Below are 19,153 nucleotides of genomic sequence, written 5' to 3' on the forward strand. Positions count from 1 at the left end.
CCAAATGTGACTATTCTAATTGCATTAAAGTAGATAATTGTCCTGATGAAGCTATGCTATTAGTTGTCACAAGAAGCCAAGTAGGCTTGAAGAACAAGAGAAAGCTAGTAAAAAGCCAAAATAACAAGTTAGGAAGCTGCAAAAAGCAGCTCGGACACCAATATTTGAGGAATTTAACGATCAGGAGGGTCAAGGTACCCTAAATACTGACCAATAGGATTAGTATCTTGAAGATAAGGCATCAAGAAATTTTCAGGAAGGAGATTCAAAAGAGCTATTTTAGGCTCTAGCAAAGTGCTCCTTGTAGTTAACCTTGGAGCAGAACTTGGATTTAATACCAAGGTTTCAAGGAAAAGTTGCTCCTAAAGATCAAGTAGAAGCAACTCCTTTATGTCCCTAGAGCTCTTTGGCTTTTAACTCCGTTGTACTTTTTTGTTTTCACTCATGACAGTTTTTAGTTCATTTCACTGACTTTTAGGACTAGTTATGCAACTACACTAGAGGGCTTTGAGTATCCTAGAGGGGCTTCACTCCTACTACTTAATGTGGCTTGTTAAGGGGTGCAAGGCCTCTAACAAGGTATAATTGTGTTCTCTGAGTTAGTTTTCATGATAATCAATTTTCATGCGTTATGATAGTTGGTTGCATGCTTGTGGTTCAAGATCTGACTATCCCAGTCATCCACCGTGTCGTGCCAGGTGTTAGGGCTTATATTTCATCGTCTATTTAGTACTTTTATACCTTAGTACTTATATACATGTAGGATTTTAGGATTAGAATGTGTAAAGAAACTTTATATTTCATATGATGTTCACTTGAAGTTCAAGCACCTATCTTGGGGGCCAAGAAGTTGTATCTTTTCAGATTCCGTGTGATGAGAAATGCAAAATCTTTCAGGATAGAACTAGAATATGGTCGTCTTGCTAATGTCTAATTCTATCTACTTGTGTTGGTTTCCTAAATATTAATGATGTCTACTTCAAGTTATGCAATCAGGAATGGTCATGATGACAGTAAATTACGTGATATTTTTTAGAATAGTAGTTTTGTATTAATGAATATAATATGTACTTCATGTTTGCATATCATTCCTAAATATTAAGTGCCTAAAATGGCTGTAAGTTGATTCAAGAAGTTATATGTAGTAATAGGGAATTTCAGACAGTCTGGTGTTTTTTTTTGTGTTTCTATTGTGGTCTTGAGAGGCATAACACTTAGATTGCATAGTGGCCATCCAATTTTCTAAATTTTATGTCTCTTAAAAATTGTTGACTCATCCTCATCACATATATTGGAAACAACCAGTGTATAACAATTTGACGTATAAGATGCACTATGAAAGCTAGAATGAGTACAACTAGACAAAGACATATCCAATTTACTATGAGGTAACACTTGCAGTAGCCATCTTAGCATAGTATTGGACTTCCAAGCCTACTTTCTCATCAACAAGTGTATCATTCACATCTGTATCAAAAATAGGTTGATTCATGGATTTATTAAAGACTTGTAGAGGTTGAAAATAAACCTCATTTGGTGCTACGTTTCAATGCCCACCATTGAAAAGAGGCAACAAAGTGTCATATATGTTTGGTGAGCATTGGTACATGAAAGTCTAGGTTGCATGGCATCTTCTAAAAAGATGACATCATACCTATTCAAATTATGGTTAGTTTATGGGTCATATAACTTGTAGAACTTTAACTAAAAAATATACATTTTTATGATGCTGTGCTAGTACTAATGCATAAGTTAAACAACCAAAAGCACTCAAGTGAGCAACAAATGGATTTTTGGTGCCAAGCCCTATATAGAGTGATGAATTGCACTATTTTCGTGGGGCATGTGTTTAGTATAGAAGCTACACATGATAGTCTCAAGGGGCAAAGCTTGTCGTTTGATCATAAATCATGCCATCTCCATGATAGATCTACACTTTCTCTTAGCTATACCATTTTGTTGAGGTGTATATGACAATACAAATTGGTGGTTTCAACCATAAATACATTAAACTCTTTAGATATATACTCCCCCCTCAATTAGAACAGATAGTGTCCACTTTAGATCTTAATAAAATTTCAGCTATACATACAAACCATTTGAAACATAAGAACACTGCAAACATAGCTTGCAAAGGATACACCCATCTATGCCTAGAGTAATTGTCAAACGGAATTCATGGAGTATAGGTGATTGTCAATAGACTATGCTTGCATCTAACCACAAAGATCACTATCTATAAGTTACAATTTATTAATAACTCTCATCGAATCATTTTTAAGGAAGGAAACACCCTACATTCTATTCAATGTGTAACCTTCACAAATATGTTTTATTGATGCATCAAGAGAAGGCAATGAAGACGCCACATTAGATTCTTGTATGAATAGCAAACTAGCAAATAAAAAATATGCATGCAAAGTTTTACATTTGAAATAGCCAATGCAAATACTTATGCCATATCTTCCAAACATTTTCCATAATTATAGGGATTGTATAACCCATGATGTAGCAAGCTCAATGCAAAAGTCGTATCACCACATGAGAGATCATGAACAACATATATGTAGGCAACACATTTAAGAATCGAGTTAATATTAGCAAGTATGAAAAATGGCAACAAATTCCTTTTTATCTTTGGGACATGCAAAGCATTTGGAATTGTGAAAATACTATCATTAGCAACAATCAATGCAAATTTACCAACTCCTTTAATAGGGTAACGGGAGTTATTTGACATGTGTGATGGTATGGCCCTCAGACTCAAGAGGAGTGAACAAACTATATTGAAAAGTAATGTGCTTATTGGCATCACTTTTTGAGTGCCTTGGGGTGTAATCAATAAAGAAACCATATAGATCATGTACATTTAGATGTTATTTTGAAAACCCCTCTAGTTGCATGTTATGGGGTAATAAAATGATCCCTCTTTCTTAAGAAAATTATACATACTTTTCAACATGTAGCTAAAAACCTCTTTTATAAGTGTACTTATGTGAATTTATCCAAATATTCATAAATAAAATACCCCTATCGACAAACTCACATGATACACTTAACACTCATAGAGTTGCACCCCATGAACAAAGCACCACACATTTGAAGTTACAATAGACATGCAACAATCATGTAGCAAAGTGTTGAAAGTGCATTATGTACTAGACACCATAATTTATTTGTAGTTATTGAACTACAAAGAGAGGCATCTACAACAAGCATGCTAGCCTATTTCTTCTTAGTCTTTTCACAACCAGTTTAGGATGGTCCTTCAAGGTATGTTCTCTTGCCTTACAATACATGAAAAAGCTTTTATCCTCAATTTACTTCTCGTCCTTATCAACCTCTTTGTCTAAATAGTACTCACACATTTATGCTTACTAGTAAAAAAGTAACTCTTCTTCATCTTCTAACAAGCCACAAAAGCTTGATCTGTAGTATAGGCAATGGACTTGTTTTGTTGAGATTGGTCTCCTTGCAACAAAATAGAAACCAACTCCTCAAATGACAAAGCGTTGGGATTGCCTTTCTTCATCAAACAAATAATTGATGCAAAACTCTAATAAGAATCTAGAGATGATTGAGGACAATGTGCACAAGTGAACTTCCTAGGAAAATCTCATATGCAAACCATTAAATGCTTCTTAAGATCTTTGACCTTCTTCAAAAAATTGTCCATAGAGTCATCTTAATTGATCTATTAACTCTCTAATTGCTTACACATATAAGCAACACGGGTCTCATTTCTTCCTTGATATAGAGGTGCAAGTGTATCCCAAGCATCTTTAGCTATCTTACATGAGCAAATATGTGGAATCATGGTACGTTTAATAGATAACACAATCAAGGCATGAGAGTGTGCACCTTTGCCTTACCAACAAATCTACTTTGTAGTAGAGAGTGGTGATCTAGCATTAATTGTAGCAAAACTGGGACCTACAACATCCTCCATAGTACCTTTTTTAATCATACTTGCAACTTCCATGGCAAAAATAGGATATACAATAACTTCTTGCATAATATTCGATAATATTTTTACAATCACTATATGACACCTTGTAAAAGCTCACAATAGATAGTTGGTTCTATCCAACTACATCAAACATGTGGAATACATCATTGTTGTCAACCATGGCCTTTGATTGCACTTGATGTGCATCATATCTGCATCACGCTCATGGACATTGCATGCAATAAGTTAGAAAGCTTCTTTTAAGACCCTATGGATAAGTCTCAATGGATGCAAAAGTATCTTCATTGGGAAGATGCATTGTACAAGTAGTTAGAACCCTCATGCCTACAAGTTTGGCATAAAGTATACATTGCTAAGGCTAAAGACAAAGAACAAGGCATGTTTACCAAATTGGAGTATTGAAAAAAGTGTTAGTTTTTGGCACCCAAAAAAGTATGCCATACAAAGCTTACTCTCAAGTATATTGCCACATGAAAACATCAACTAATGCATGTTTGTCACCCAATCCTCTTTGATACAATAAATAGGCCTTGGCAATGCATTTCCATTGATGGACTTTGAGTTACAAGCATGTCACTCATTCGGAGTCACACTCAAGAATTGTCAAACGTATTATGCAATTCTTCAACCAATAGTGGTGAACATGCCAAATACGTAGGGATATTGGTTCACCAAATATTATGTTGCAACCAACAAAGTGAAATAAGAAATGAATAATTTTTAAAAATATAAAACACATAGATTATAAACACAAACATATAAAGACAAAATGTTATAGAAAAAATATAAATTAAATGCTTTTTGTTATAGAGTATTGATTTTACATTGAGCATTGTCAACGAACCATGTGTTTGGCTCTTATGATGGATTAAAAGTCCAAATTTGATTTCTAAAGGTTCTCAACCAAGCCTTTGCGCATCTACTTGCATGGAGGATGTAAGTATGTGGGCCTCAAGGACACCATGTCAATGTCCATCAAATGCAAGCATGGAGTAGAGGTAGAACTATAGAGTTAGTCATGAAGAAAGTATAAAGACAAGCAAAGGAAGTTGGTCCTCGTATTAGTAAAGAAACTAACCTTAAACTAAAGTATAAAGACAAGCAAAGGAAGTTTTAGTAAAGAAACTAACCTTGTACTTATTCAATTCAACTTTCTCATCCATGTCGAGCAAACTATCATTCCAATAATTGTTGTTCACCATGTATGCACACACCTCAGGAAACTGCATATTCATACATGTGACATAAGTGGGAGCATGTGTTTGGTTGTGCATTCTTGGTAGGCCATTAGTGACCTTTAATTATACATTCATATTGCTCATGGATAATGGAAGAATGATATTGAGTCTCTCTATTCAATAACCATCTTCATTCACTCTTTTTGTGGACTTTAAGATGCAAACACTTTGGTGACCATGTGAAGCTTATCCACAAACATTCAACTGATGAAGAGGGTGGTTACACTTGTAGTAGTGTGACAACATGCCTATCAATATACAACCACCTATAAGTGCAAACATGTCATTGGATGAATTAAGGCACACTTGAAAGATTGCAAATGACTTGTCAGCTAGGATGTTCCCCATCTTGCTTTTGTGTAATGACTTATCGTTGTCAAGTGAGCCCAACCATCTTAAAATTATCTCCATTTTAAAACTTTGGATGTGAAAATATTAATCTCAATAGTGAAGATATGCACATCTTGGGTAGCATATGTAGAGAACATGTCATATAATAAACTAGGGAACAAAAAACTTATTATATAGAGGAACAATCACCACCGACCAGCTTAAGACAAGCCATATAACATGTAATCCACAACATCTTATTCCTAGTTGTTGCCCATGCAAAGCTAGGAGTTCTACCATACATGTTTCTAAAATACCAAAGTACATGGAGCATCCTTAAGTGAGCTAGTAAAAGGGCCAATTGCAAATTAGCGTGGTGTTAAGGTTTTCACCTCATACAAACCTCAAGAATTTCCCATTTTCTGACTGTGATGCAAGCTTGTTTTTGCATTGAGATCGAGCATTTACTAGCATGCCTCCATCCCCAGACATATGGGTTAAGTTTTGGAGCTTTCCTTTTAACAAACCCTGTATTCTAAGCTATAATAAATTTGAATTTACACTATTGTGATTTGTGCTTTTAGTTTGCGGCATATCAATATAGTTTGTGATGTGCCTTTTAAAAGTTAAGGACGCAAGGTGTCCATTAAACCCTAAACCAAAACCCTAGGATTGAACTTAGCCCTTTATGAATGCACATGCTAGCACATGGGATCACACTCAGCCCTTCGTACACACACACACACACACACACACACAGGTCCACAGTAGTTGCTTGCCCTTCATGTGCTTGGCATATCACTATATTCAAGGTCCCACCTTGTTCTAGTTGTCTTATGACTGTTAGGTACTGGCAAGATAGCATAGGGCAATGTCCTTTAGTTCATCGCATATGACTTCGAGGTGATGGTGGCAAGATAGAAAAGGTTAACGAATGCCCAATCATCACATGACTTGAAGCAAAGGTGAATGAATGTCCATTACATCATCTCAAGAGTCAAGATTCGTAGGCAATGGCAAAATAGCAGAGTCCGATGACCGTTAGATCGAGCACAAGGCCTGGTCCTGCTGCATGGGAAGACAGGGTTCTTGGGGGTTCAGCAATGGTTGCGTCTCCTGTCGTACCGGCTCAACCACAACGGCCTGGCTGCAGGCTTCCATGTCCCTGGAGGGATGATACGCCTTGCTTACATGATGGGACAGATATGGCTGACACTGCCGCTCTGCTCAAGCTCTGTGGCAACATGAAGTCCTTGGCCCGTGGACAGTGTGTCCACAACCATATCATCGAGAATGGATATGAGCATGATGTGTCCCTCAACAGCCGGCTTATCCACATGTACAGTGACTGCAACGCCTTGGATGATGCCCTAGCTTGCTTCTGTCAGTCTGGCACCAGGGATCCATCCCTGTGGGGCCTTATGATTAAAGCTCTTGCTCAGCAAGGCTGCATACACCAGGCCCTTCATTTGTTTGGTTTCATGCAGTGGGAAGAAATGGTACCAGATAAGCCCACAGTAGCTGCTCTACTTTCAGCATGTGCAGATGAACGGGCCCTCATACAAGGGAAACAGGTCCACGCCTGCATTCAGAGCAGAGGATTGCAAACCGATGTGCTCATGGGGACAGCCCTCATTCAAATGTATGGTAAATGTGGCTGCTTGGATGAGGCAGAACAGGTGTTTAGCCAAATTCATAACCCTAATGTAATTACATGGACAACTCTAATTTCAGTTTATACTCAGAACAACAAGGGAAAAGAAGCTCTTCAATTCTTTCGACTCATGCAGCAATCAGCAGTAATACCTAATAAGGTTACTTTTCTGTCTGTGCTTACTGCATGCTCTAGCACTTTGTGTTTAATTGAAGGCAGACAAGTGCATTGTTACATTGTAGAAAGTAACCTTGATCTAGATACTCGTGTTTGCAATGCTCTCATTAACATGTATGCCAAGTCTGGTAGCCTGAAGGATGCTTGGAGTCTTTTTAGCAAAATGCCTGATCATGATGTGGTTTCATGGACTTCTGTGATCACAGGGCATGCACAACACGGACAAGCTGGGGAGGCCCTTCAGCTTCTAGAACAAATGCAATTTGAAGGAATCTTTCCAAACAAAGTCACCTTCATTTGCATTCTAGAGGCATGTTCCATGGGTGCAAGTCTTGCTGAAGGTGAGAAGATACACAAATGGATTTCAAAAAGTGGATTTGAAGTAGACCTGAATGTTGGAACTGCTCTTATAAAGATGTACCTATACTATGGCAAGTTGCAAGATTCATTGAATCTATTTGATAATTTGCCTGTTCGGGATGTGGTTGCATGGAGTGCAATCATTGCAGGGCTTGCAGAACAAGGGCAAGCTAAAGAAGCTATTCACTTTCTTAGTCAGATGCAAGAGGAAGGAGTAATGCCAAATAAAATTACATTCACTTATGTTTTTGATGCATGCAGTAGCTTGGGATCTATACAACTGTGTCAACAGATGTTTGCCCGCATTATCAACCTTTTTCCTAGTGTGGACATTGTGCTGGGAAATGCCCTCTTAAGCATGTATAAAAATTGCAATAGCCTTGAGTGTGCCCAAGATGTGTTTGATGAAATGTGTGATCGAGATATAGAATCATGGAACTGCTTGATAGAGTTGTATGCCCAGTCTGAGCAAAAACCAAAAGCTTTCCATCTTGTTCATCAGATGCTTCTCGAAGGAGTTATACCAGACAAGTTCACTTTTGTGTATATTCTTATTGCTTGTGCAAGCCAAGCATCCCTTTGGAGAGGAAAGCAAGTTCATGTTAGTAGTGTTGGTTTTGGCCTGGATTCAAATGTGTATGTACTTACTGCTTTGATTAACATGTACAGCAAGTGTGGCACTCTTGAAAATGCTCAAAATATTTTTAATGAAATTATTGACCAAAATGTGGTTTCCTATACCTCAATGATCACAGCATATGCCCAGCATTCTCAGAGTAGAGAGGCCCTTCAAGTCTTTAATCTCATGCAACAAAAAGGGATTTGTCCGAATAGTGTCACATATATGTCTGTGTTTGATGCATGTGCTACTGCGTCTCAACTTGCTGAAGGCAAAAAGTTACATGCATGTGTTCAAGGAAGTGGATTAGAAATAGGCATTGCTGGTAATAATGCTATCATTAACATGTATGGTAAATGCGGCAGTTTGAAGTATGCTCAGGAAGTGTTCAACTACATGACTGTTAGGGATGTTGTTTCATGGACGGCAATGGTTCAAGTCTTTTCCAAGCAAGGGCAAGGGGAAATGGCTCTTTTACTATTTGCACGAATGCAGGAGGAAGGGATAAGCCCCAGCAATGTTACTTATGTCTGTGTGCTTGATGCCTGCACCAGTTTTGCAGCATTACTGAAGGGCATGCAGTTACATGGTTTCCTTCTGGAGGTTGGACTTGAGTCGGAGGTTAATGTCGGGACTGCCCTTTTGAATATGTATGGGAAATGTGGCAGTCTACCTGATGCACGGTGTGTTTTTACAAAATTGCCTCAGCGTGATGAAATAACATGGAACACCATGATTACAGCCTCTGCTCAAAATGGTGACATGCAGGAGGCTTTAGAACTTATTACTCAAATGGATAAAAGTAGCCTGAAACCAAACAAGGTTACCTTTCTCTCAGTGGTTGATGCATGTGCTGCTGGTGGTGTACTTGTTGAAGGCAGGAAATTTCACAATCTTCTTCTAATTGATGGGTTAGAATTTCATACTATTGTAGGAAATGCACTCATCAACTTGTATGGAAAATGTCACCTCTTACAAGATGCTTGGAATTTTTTTTTGACCATGCACGATCGTGATGTCGTCTCTTGGAACACAATGATATCAATTTGTGCTGAGCATGAGCATGTACAGGAAGCCTTTCAACTTTTTCATCATATGCAGTCAGAGTTTCTGATGCCAAACAATATTACCTATGCCTCTATTCTTGATGTATGTGCAAGCTGTTTAGCTATATCACAGGGAGAGATTGTGTATCATGCCGTTGTGGAAAACCAATTTGATGCAGACACCATTGTGAAGACTGCTGTTGTTGATATGTATGGTAAGTGTGGTTATGTGGAGGCGGCACGGAATGTATTTGACAGAATTGCAGAGAAAAATGTTGTTTCTTGGACTGCGATTATGTCCATGCATGTCCAGCGTGGAGAATGCTTGATAGCCCTCCGTCTATTCGAGCAAATGCAAAAGGAAGGAATAAAGGCAAACAAAGTCACTTTGGTTTCAATTCTAGATGCATGTGCAAGCTGTTCGGCTTTGGCTGAAGGCAAGCAAATAGATGTTCACATTGTTGATAATCGTTTCATGTCAGATGATTCAGTAGCTGCTGCTCTTCTAAACATGTATTCCAAATGTGGCAGTTTAGGTGATGCATGGAGGATATTCAAACAGATGTCAGTAAGGACTGTGGTTATCTGGACAACAATGATCATGGCTCATGCCCAACATGGACTTGCTATTTATGCTCTTCGACTTCTCGACCAAATGCAAGGAGAGGGAGTCCTTCCGGATAAGGTCACCTTTCTGAGTGTTCTTGCTGCATGCAGCCATGCTGGTTTAGTTTATGAGAGTATAGGCTGTTTTACTTTGATGGCTTTGAATCATGGTATTTCTCCCAGTTCAGATCATTATGCGTGTTTGGTAGACCTTCTTGGAAGGGCTGGAAGATTGGAGGATGCAGAGAACTTGCTGAAGTATATGCCAATTCAACCTAGCCTTGCATCCCATATGACTCTCCTTGGAAGTTGCCGATATCATGGCCATTTGCAGCTTGGAGAATTTGCTGCAAAGCATTTATTTGAATTAGACTCTGTTAGAACTGCACCACACATAATGCTTTCGCATATATATGCCACTACTGCCAGCCAGCATTCAGCAAGTAGAATGAGATGTCATATGCTTGTTGCTGAAAAATCAGATTTATTTTTTACTGGGGCTGCTGTTAGTACAGATGAGATATTTGAAGATGATTAGCTGATGTTGGATTGGAATTGGGTGTGCTGAACTAAATAGATTGGTTCGTTCATGCAGCAGAGGCTTCTTGTGAGAGAAGGCCAGAAGAGCTTATAATGGTTATTTTATGTCTGGTTCTTGGCTGGATCTGGGCAGTTTGTGCTTGGATGAGGTAATAGGAACTGCTATTCATGTGGATGGAGATTTGGTATGCACAACAGAATAGCGACCTGTTGATGTGAGGGCTTGGACTTGTATATCTGATCCAGAATCCCCCAGTGTTTTGGTTTCCAATTCACCCAGTAAAGCTAGTCATTGGCAGCAGAGTGCGGAAGCATGGGCAACCTCCAAGAGGCATAGTGCTACATCTTGAAATTCAGTATGGCTAGCGGATCAAGTGGTTCAACAGTGTGACTTCTGTGAGGTCAACACTCACTGCATGGATGTTGTGTACCCTGATCGTACTGTTGCATTTGAAAGGAGTTGGTCATGGGAAGCATGGACAACCTCCAAAAGGCATAGTGTTACAGCTTTGAATTCAGTATGGCTAGCGGATCAGGCAGTTCAACAGTGTGACTTGTGTGAGGTCAACACTAACTGCATGGATGTTGTGTACCATGATTGTACTGTTGCAGTTGAAAGGAGTCGGTCATGCTGCAGGTTTGCCTCAGCTCAACCATAGAATACATAAACTACCTTTGTTCAGCTGAATCACATAGTATCTTCTAGACTAGGTTGTGGTACAAGTGGTGGATTCCACAGTGAAAGAGGTTGACCTTGGCTGGTGCTTCTATTGCTGACAGAAAGGGCATCACATAGCAAACCGTCCGCTCAGCTTTAAATATCAGCACAAACAGATGGCAGTGGGTGGCTTAAGCTATGGTGAAGGATGCAATTATCCACTATCCAACATGTTGAGGATCGAGGAGATGGAAGACCTTCTGTGGATGCTTTGTTGATTACCAGATATAAAGTGTGAGTTAAGGTGTTCAAGTTCCATTTGTTTGGTGGTTTATAGCCACATTCACGAATAAGCTTCTGACTACTAGTGCAATATTGATCGATGCTATATTAGTGTCCCAGAAGGCTCTAAAGTTTTGGGATGCGGAAAACATCTTCAGCATCTAAAGCTGTCTTATAAAGGGCAGGGGACAGGCTTGAGCCTTGAGCCGGCTTCATGTGCTTTTGTAGTCCTGTAGTGGAACGTTTTTGGTCAAGATCTTCTGTCAGGCAGGTATTGCAGTGGATGCTGCCAAAGTTGCTATTGTTTGGTGTGCTTTGTCCTGAGCATCACATCTTGCTTGAACACCTACTAAGAGATCACTGTCTGGTGTACAGTATCTCCTTATCTCCACTATCTCTTTTCAGTCACCTTTCTCACTTTGGCCATGGATGAGCAAACGATCCAGCTCTTTGGACTGAAGGCCAAGAAAGAGTGGACAGTGTGACAGGCTGCAGCAATGGGGCGCTGCATGCATGTCTTTGCTTCTTGCTTGGGCACCTGGCCTTTCAGGTCAATCCCCATGTCATCTCCAACTATTTATTTGGAAAGTCTCTTATGGTGGATGTAGGTGAGCAGTTTTTTGGGCATCAATTTGTCTGTAGTGGTTGCAGGCAACAGCTGCTAGAGTGGTCAGGTAGGAGATAACAGCCTGGTCAGAGACACATGGGTCAATATGTAAGCTTGTTTCGAATTCCAATGATTTTGAAAGATTTTGACAGTCAGGTGATGCAATGGCTCAGTCTGTAAAGGGCTCTTCTGATAAGTGTAAGTGATGCATGTGTTGACCGGGGACACTTCTGTGTTGGTCAAGTGAGAGCTGGACAGAACTCGCAGCCAGCTTGTTCTCAGTAGGTGGCTGTCGGGCCACAGGGGCAGCAGCAACAATATGCCAAGAGCAAGACGGGAGTCCACTGAACTCATCTCACTTCAATGCTATCACATGGTTCCCCTGGAGGCTCTGCTGCTACCTCCACCCCTGCCATGACCTACCCCTCCTCCAGATCACAATGGTTGGATGGTTTTTCTCTACTCTGGACATGTATTCATGGTATGGGCTTCAAGTTTGGGGAGCTGTCGTAGAGAAGCCTACAGGAGACTCCAAGGGCCTTGGAGGCTCACTCCAAGCCACAAAGGCCATGGTGGTGCTTTTTGGTGGTGTTATGCAGTTAGCTGTGTGCATCTTCGACCTTGTACCCCTCCTGCTGATGTTTGTCTATGCCATAAATAGTTTGGCATGCATTGACCATTTCAAGACACTGGCAAACATAGAAGTGGCAGATTTGTGGTGGTTTGTTGCTTGAATAAAACCAGTAACTTGCGAGGAGCTGTAGGATAGTAGTGTATTAAGCTACCAAGAAATCACCACCTAATTCGTCATATCTTTATGGCTTTCAAAACAGTCCCAACTAGCCTTGCATGGTTAGCCTTTTGCAAGGGATTTGAGATTAGGTAGTCATTGTTGTTAAGATGAGCACATTGCACATGATGGAAAATATGCATGGAAAAACTTACTTGAGCTTGGTTGGACTGATGGGTAGCTGGGATGGTGATGTTTCTTCGTTGATGTTATCACGAATGGCATGGCTACATAGGAAAATGCTTTGAAAACTAGATCAATTGGTAAAATGGATAGAAGCAAAGAATAGTTTTTTATGAACGCGTAGTGTGCAAAGGTACAGGAGTGCTCTACAATATGCTCAATTCCCTTAAAAAATTCATAAATATCGGTGTGTGTCCTCCCCCATCCATCATAGTACACCACATCCTAATGCATTTGCTTTAAGTCCGGAATTATTTATTTAAGTCTTTGATGGTTATAGATCACTTTAATATCCTCTCCTCTCTTAGAATGCTTGGACTAGTCTTCCGTTAATCTCCAAAAACTTTCTTCCTACTTGCATGGACAAATTTTGTCAAGTTGCAACCTTTTAATCCAATTTTTTAGCGTTATCTAGCTTATTAACTTTGAAAGTATTAAATTTGAAAATGATTTTAGTATCTAGAAAAATAGTTTCATTGGCCAACAGATAAATTGGCTAATCCAATTTGTCTCCCAAGTATCATGAGCAATTATTAGTCCCCAATTGGCATTAATTTAATTATGCAGTCTTTAATATCACCATTGATATTTAGTCTATAAATTGGTCTAGGCTAAAAGTTGACACCAAGTACCATTCAGTATCTATTGGGTATAACTTATTAGAACTTTTGCCATTGGCATCAAAAATTTAATATCTTGGGGTTCTGGGTCCAAAATGTGAAATAACCTCATATGAGCAATTCACATTTGCATATTTGATCAACTTTAAATAAATGTGAAGCAAAGCATTAAAATTTCACATGCTCGTGACACTATACCTGGTTTGTGATATCACTTGTTTTTTTGCAATTGTGCATAAACACTTTGCCCTCTCCTCTCGATAGGAGTTGATGAATTCTTGAGATGGTGGTGTTTCTTGCTTAATCTTGTTATGAAAGGTATTGTGTAACTAAAAAACATGAGGTTAGAGCACTTGGAAAACATCAATCGGAAAAAGTGGTTCCCAATGTATATGTGGTGCACAGACTTACGTGCTATACATTATGTTGTGGTGGAGAGTTGGCACAAGTTTCTTTGAGACTTATAAAAGTTGGCGTCATGCTCTTTCTTGTTCACAAATATTCATGCCATCCTAATACATGCTTCAAGTACTAGGTCACAAACATGGTGTATGATTATACTTGGTTTTTTGCTATCATATGCAACTCCTTGCTTCTCTTTTCTTGCTTGCAACTATTACTTGTTAACTCACTTACTGTCTCAACCTAGTCCATTTTTCTTTGGTAAAGTTAAGTCTCTCTTTGGCCCAAGAAGGAGCGCGATAAACTAAGGAAGTACTAATGCATCCATGTAGTCTTTGCTACTAGTGACAATCAAGCAATATAGGGCCACCCCCAAACTTTGTGTTGGGATGCTCTTGCTGAACAATCTTTCCCTCATAAATCGGTTGGCTCCTCTCATGATTTCACAGAAAAGCATATGGACAATCGGAGTCATTGTGACATTATCATGTTGATTGTAGGCACTAGACTGACAACTTGGGAGTCCCTTGCATGTTGGTTGTGTAGGTACGTACTAGATGATGTGGGAGAGCATGACTCTATTGGCAGCTAATTGTTGTTAGCCATTACCTTGTTGTTAGCCATGGAGGCTGCAGCTTCATACTCCGTCCAGTGTATCATTGATAGCCATAGCATCTCATTTTCATTAGTTGGACTACACCCTGAACTATTTACAAAAGCTGCTAGAGATCGTTGGGATACCAGCACACTAGTATCATGTCAACCAATCTCATGGTCAATTGACTAGGTATAGTGTTGTCATGCAGCATCATCAGGCTGCCTGCTACCAGAGTACTAGACGGAGGCAGCTGGGAGAAGGAAGCATTGAGGGTAGGGTAATTAACAGAGAGCCTGTTACCTGTACCCATTTCTGAGACTCCTTGTTTTCCTCTTTGGGCAAGCTGCTGGGACAGAGGTAAATCACTCTCATAAAACCCAGGCTCGTACCCCGGAGTATTGAGGGTAGGGTAATTAGCAGAGAGTCGGTACCCATGTCTGAGACTCCTTGTTTTCTCTTTGGACAAGCTGCTGGGCTGGTACCCCAGAGTGTTAATCGAGATGGATGTTAGGAGACAGCTCCCAACTTTTAATAATTTCCCTCTTTGTCGCAGCCATTATCATCACAAGTCCCAGTCTTATCTTGTGCTGCTCCCACCATTGAATGGAGTCACATCCTCTTATCGCAACTGTTGTTGTTGTCAGTTGTCGCAAGCGTTGCTTACTGCCCAGACTGCATTTACTCAACTGCCAGCATGTTGTACAACTTGCGTTTGTGCCTGCACATTTAGACTTTCTCATGCCGCCCTTCATTGGTAGTTGTCACTTCTGCGTGCTGCACCATCGATTGCCACTTCAGCATCTATATTTTATTGCTGCCATCCCTCTCTAATACCGATTGACCGTATCAGCTGCCTCCATGCAGATTCAGACTGCTCCAGATTGTTGGTCATTGGTGGTTTGTTGCAGTGCGATCCGTATTGGAGGACTTCACTGTCCAACACTCTCCGTCAACCTGCTCCCACAAAAGATAAGAGTGTATTGCACAACCCTATGCTCCTTCAGCATCTGTTGTATCGCATCATGTTTTGGTTTCTTCATTGATTTATTCGTTTCTCATTCATTCGTCATTCACTCTCTTCATTTGCCATTTGGCTTTGTTCATTGTGTTAGGTGTGCTCATGCAAACCTTAGCGTATCTCTACATGGTATCACAGTTAGTTCTCTTCTAAAGAATTAGTTCTCTTCTAAAGAATATCTTGTAAGGCACAAACTCTCAAACTAAAAGAGGCATCATATGAAGAGTAATAGAAATAAGTGGACTATTCTAATGGATGTGGTCTAAGAGGAATGTGGATTTGTTGTGGTAATGATCATGGAAAGTATTCAATCACTTAGCTACCTTGCAATGGATCATAATCTAGATCTAACCTACTCTGAATGGTATAAGGTCATTCTAGGCATTCCAATTCCGGAAACACTATGCTCTTTGGGTTAGAAGGTGTTATCATTGAATGAGATCAACTTGCATTTGATTCATAGAGAGTGGCAACTACTTCCACAGCCATAAGGACTAGTAGTCTACCATCTCATTCCCTTAAAACAAGTTGATCCAAGTTTATATTATCCCATCCTATCATCTAAACTAACATGCCCTATTGGAAAGTTACCCAACTAATCAAATCCACCCATCCATAGGACCATCAAGAATGTGTATGCTCACTTTCCACATAATATATCCAATGTAATTTTTTTCTAAATAAGGTATGCTACCACATAGACAACTAGATTCCTTAATTAGACCTTTTACACATCATTCCTTTGCATGTTCTTTCAGTAATATGGATATAAAAGTAAGTCAAATACTCATTTAACAATAATTCATTTGTGAATCCAGCTTTAATTATAGACATTAATGTAAGAGAGAGAGATTTAATAATGGGGAAATACTAGCTAGACTGGCTGGTATATAAGGTGTTAGGGACTTGAATTTTGACCATCAAATAATAATACAAGTCTCCTTTCATCTTCATCTCTCTCTCCAAGCTTTCATGGCTTCTTCCTCTCTCTTTCTGTCTTTCTCTCTCCTTTTCTAGTCTTTCTCTCTCCTTGTCACTCTCTTTCTCTCTCTTTTGTATACTCTCTCTCCTCTTCTTCTCTCTCCTGTCCTCTTCTTGACAAGTGGTATCAGAGCCATAGGTTCTTGATCTAGTTGGCCGACGTTCCATTTAGTTATTTTTTTTAGTCACACAGATTTAAGAGCCATACGTACACAGGTACCTACAGACATGACATGGAGCAGCAGTGGAGTTACTAAGGACTTCTGGACCATAACAAGGACTGCATGCTTGCATTGATGGAGTCTTGGACCAAGTTTGGTGGGAGAGTCTTTCTCTCTCTTTCTCTCAGAGCTCCTCGATCTTGACATCACTCACACTGGCAAGATCATTGCTGAATATATCTAGATCGACGGATCAGGTCTGGACCTGTGCAACAAAGCAAGGACTGTGAAAGTCCCAGTCAAAAGCCCAAAGGACCTTCCCAAGTGGAACTATGATGGATCTAGCACAGGCCAAGCTCCTGGAGAAAACATCGAGGTTATTGTTTATTCCCAAGCCATCTTCAAGGATCCTTTTCGCGGTGGTGACAACATTCTGATGATATGTGACTGCTACACCCCTCCTGGTGAGCCCATTCCAACCAACAAGCGTGCAAGAGCCACAAAGATATTTTCCCAGAAGGAAGTAGAGGAAGAACCTTGGTTTGGCATTGAATAGGAGTTTACTCTTCTCCAGAAGGAAGTCAAGTGGCCTTTAGGTTGGCCAATCGAAGGCTTTCCAGGCCCACAGGGTCCTCATCACTTTGTGTGGAACCAGTACCGTCAATCATTAAGGTTTCTATCCTGTCTTCACGTCTCCTGCAACAGAATTTCTGCATCATCTGAGTTTCAGCATAAAATTTATCAACCACCATTAAGCGATTCCTTGTTGAATTCTTGCATCGGTGCCAAGGAGAACCATGGCAACAACGAAAACCTGAACTATTGCCCTGCGTTATGAGCCTGGGAAAGCTGTTAGGGCACAAATCCATCCTCAGAAATGTCAATGAGTTGATAATCAACTCGAGTCACTTCAGGGACATCACAGTTGCGAGGGGAAGGTACAATATCTTCCAACTTCTTCCTCGTGAAAATGTGTGCTGCTGTTGTAATACAGAAGAGGAATTGACAAATGAGTCAAATACCTTCATTCCTGGAAATGCAACACTTTGGTGTCCAACTGAAGCTCCAACAATGGCTGCTTCTCTTCTCTTTTGCTGCTAAAAAAGGTTTGATGTTTATTGCCACTAGTATTGAAGAAATAGATGCTTTAAAGCTGCCACATCTGACTCTATCTGGAGCTTCTTCTCAGCTACTTCTTTGCTGTCCACCTATGGTGAACTTCCTGTTGTTCACACCATTTGAATGGTCCATTCTATGCTGAAATCTTTCACTACTATTTAGTGATTGCCTCACCTAATCTCTTGACTTATGATGATTGTTTGAGCATAAACTAATCTCTGAAATCCATTGTAAATGAGGTGAGATAGCAGTGAATCACTGCTCGATAAGCCCCTACACTTGACCCCAATTTTCCATTCCATGCATTTCATGAAAAGGTTCAATTCCTACTTCCGAATGCATCTCATGTTGGGTGTTTAATTAATAAACGTCTGCCATGTATATTTCGGGTGAGGAAAAGCTCGATGCCAGGCGAGGTGGCAAGACAAAAGAGGGGTGACCCCCCCTTGCCATCAAAGACCTTGAAGGGGTGCACAACCCGGCCTGGGGGGAACTTTGCCCACCTCCCGGTGATCCGAAGCTCGAACTTGTTTGCAAGTGTAGAGATATTTTAGGGATAGTGAGAATTGGCATGTCATGATGATGCCATTGATGTCTTTGACATATTGATGTACTTGGGATTATGCCACTGATGTATATAGCAATTTGATATACCACTGATGTACTTGCAATGATGTATGACTGCGAATCAATGCTAAAATATATCTTTAGATACACATGTAGTCACGTATGCAATTATGACAGTGAATGCAACAAACAATGCATGTATGATGCTCATATGTGAGTGGCACGGTCATGGGAATGATCATTTTCATGCTCAGTAGTGATGTTATGGTGAAGATCATGTGTATGTATGCTGAAGCAATGTATGGTGCCATGGGAGAAGTGGTTGCAGACATACAATAGACGGGGGACCATATTTCAGCTCTCTTGAATTCCTACAAGGTGCTGTAGACATTTTCAGTCAGTTATAGAGGTAAAGAATGAGTACTAGCACTGAAGAGCAGGTCCCAAAGAGTGTTTGCAGACCTCAGTAACTCCCCTATCAGTTTGGCACTTTAGTTGGGCACTACCCATCCCTTACAGGTCAAAACAACCCCCTATTGCTCTCAAACAAGGTGCAGGACTGCATAAAATAGCTACAGATTTGCTGTTATAGAATTTTCTGTACTGAGCCTGTAGTAGCGTGCTTAT

The 19,153-nt window shown here is 40.0% G+C and overlaps 1 protein-coding gene across 1 annotated transcript; it reads left to right on the plus strand.

The window, feature by feature from the left end:
* The first annotated feature begins 6,418 nt into the window (after positions 1 to 6,418).
* On the plus strand, positions 6,419 to 13,303 carry LOC148037389 (pentatricopeptide repeat-containing protein At2g39620-like). The gene has a single exon (XM_087677101.1). It carries the CDS (start codon positions 6,573 to 6,575, stop codon positions 10,536 to 10,538), a length of 3,966 nt encoding a protein of 1,321 aa, XP_087533227.1. The 5' UTR covers positions 6,419 to 6,572; the 3' UTR covers positions 10,539 to 13,303.
* Positions 13,304 to 19,153: the final 5,850 nt, after the last annotated feature.

The sequence above is a fragment of the Lygodium microphyllum genome, chromosome 4 (assembly GCF_053477565.2).
Source record: "Lygodium microphyllum isolate KBCC chromosome 4, Lygodium_microphyllum_v1.1.10, whole genome shotgun sequence".
Taxonomy (NCBI): domain Eukaryota; kingdom Viridiplantae; phylum Streptophyta; class Polypodiopsida; order Schizaeales; family Lygodiaceae; genus Lygodium; species Lygodium microphyllum.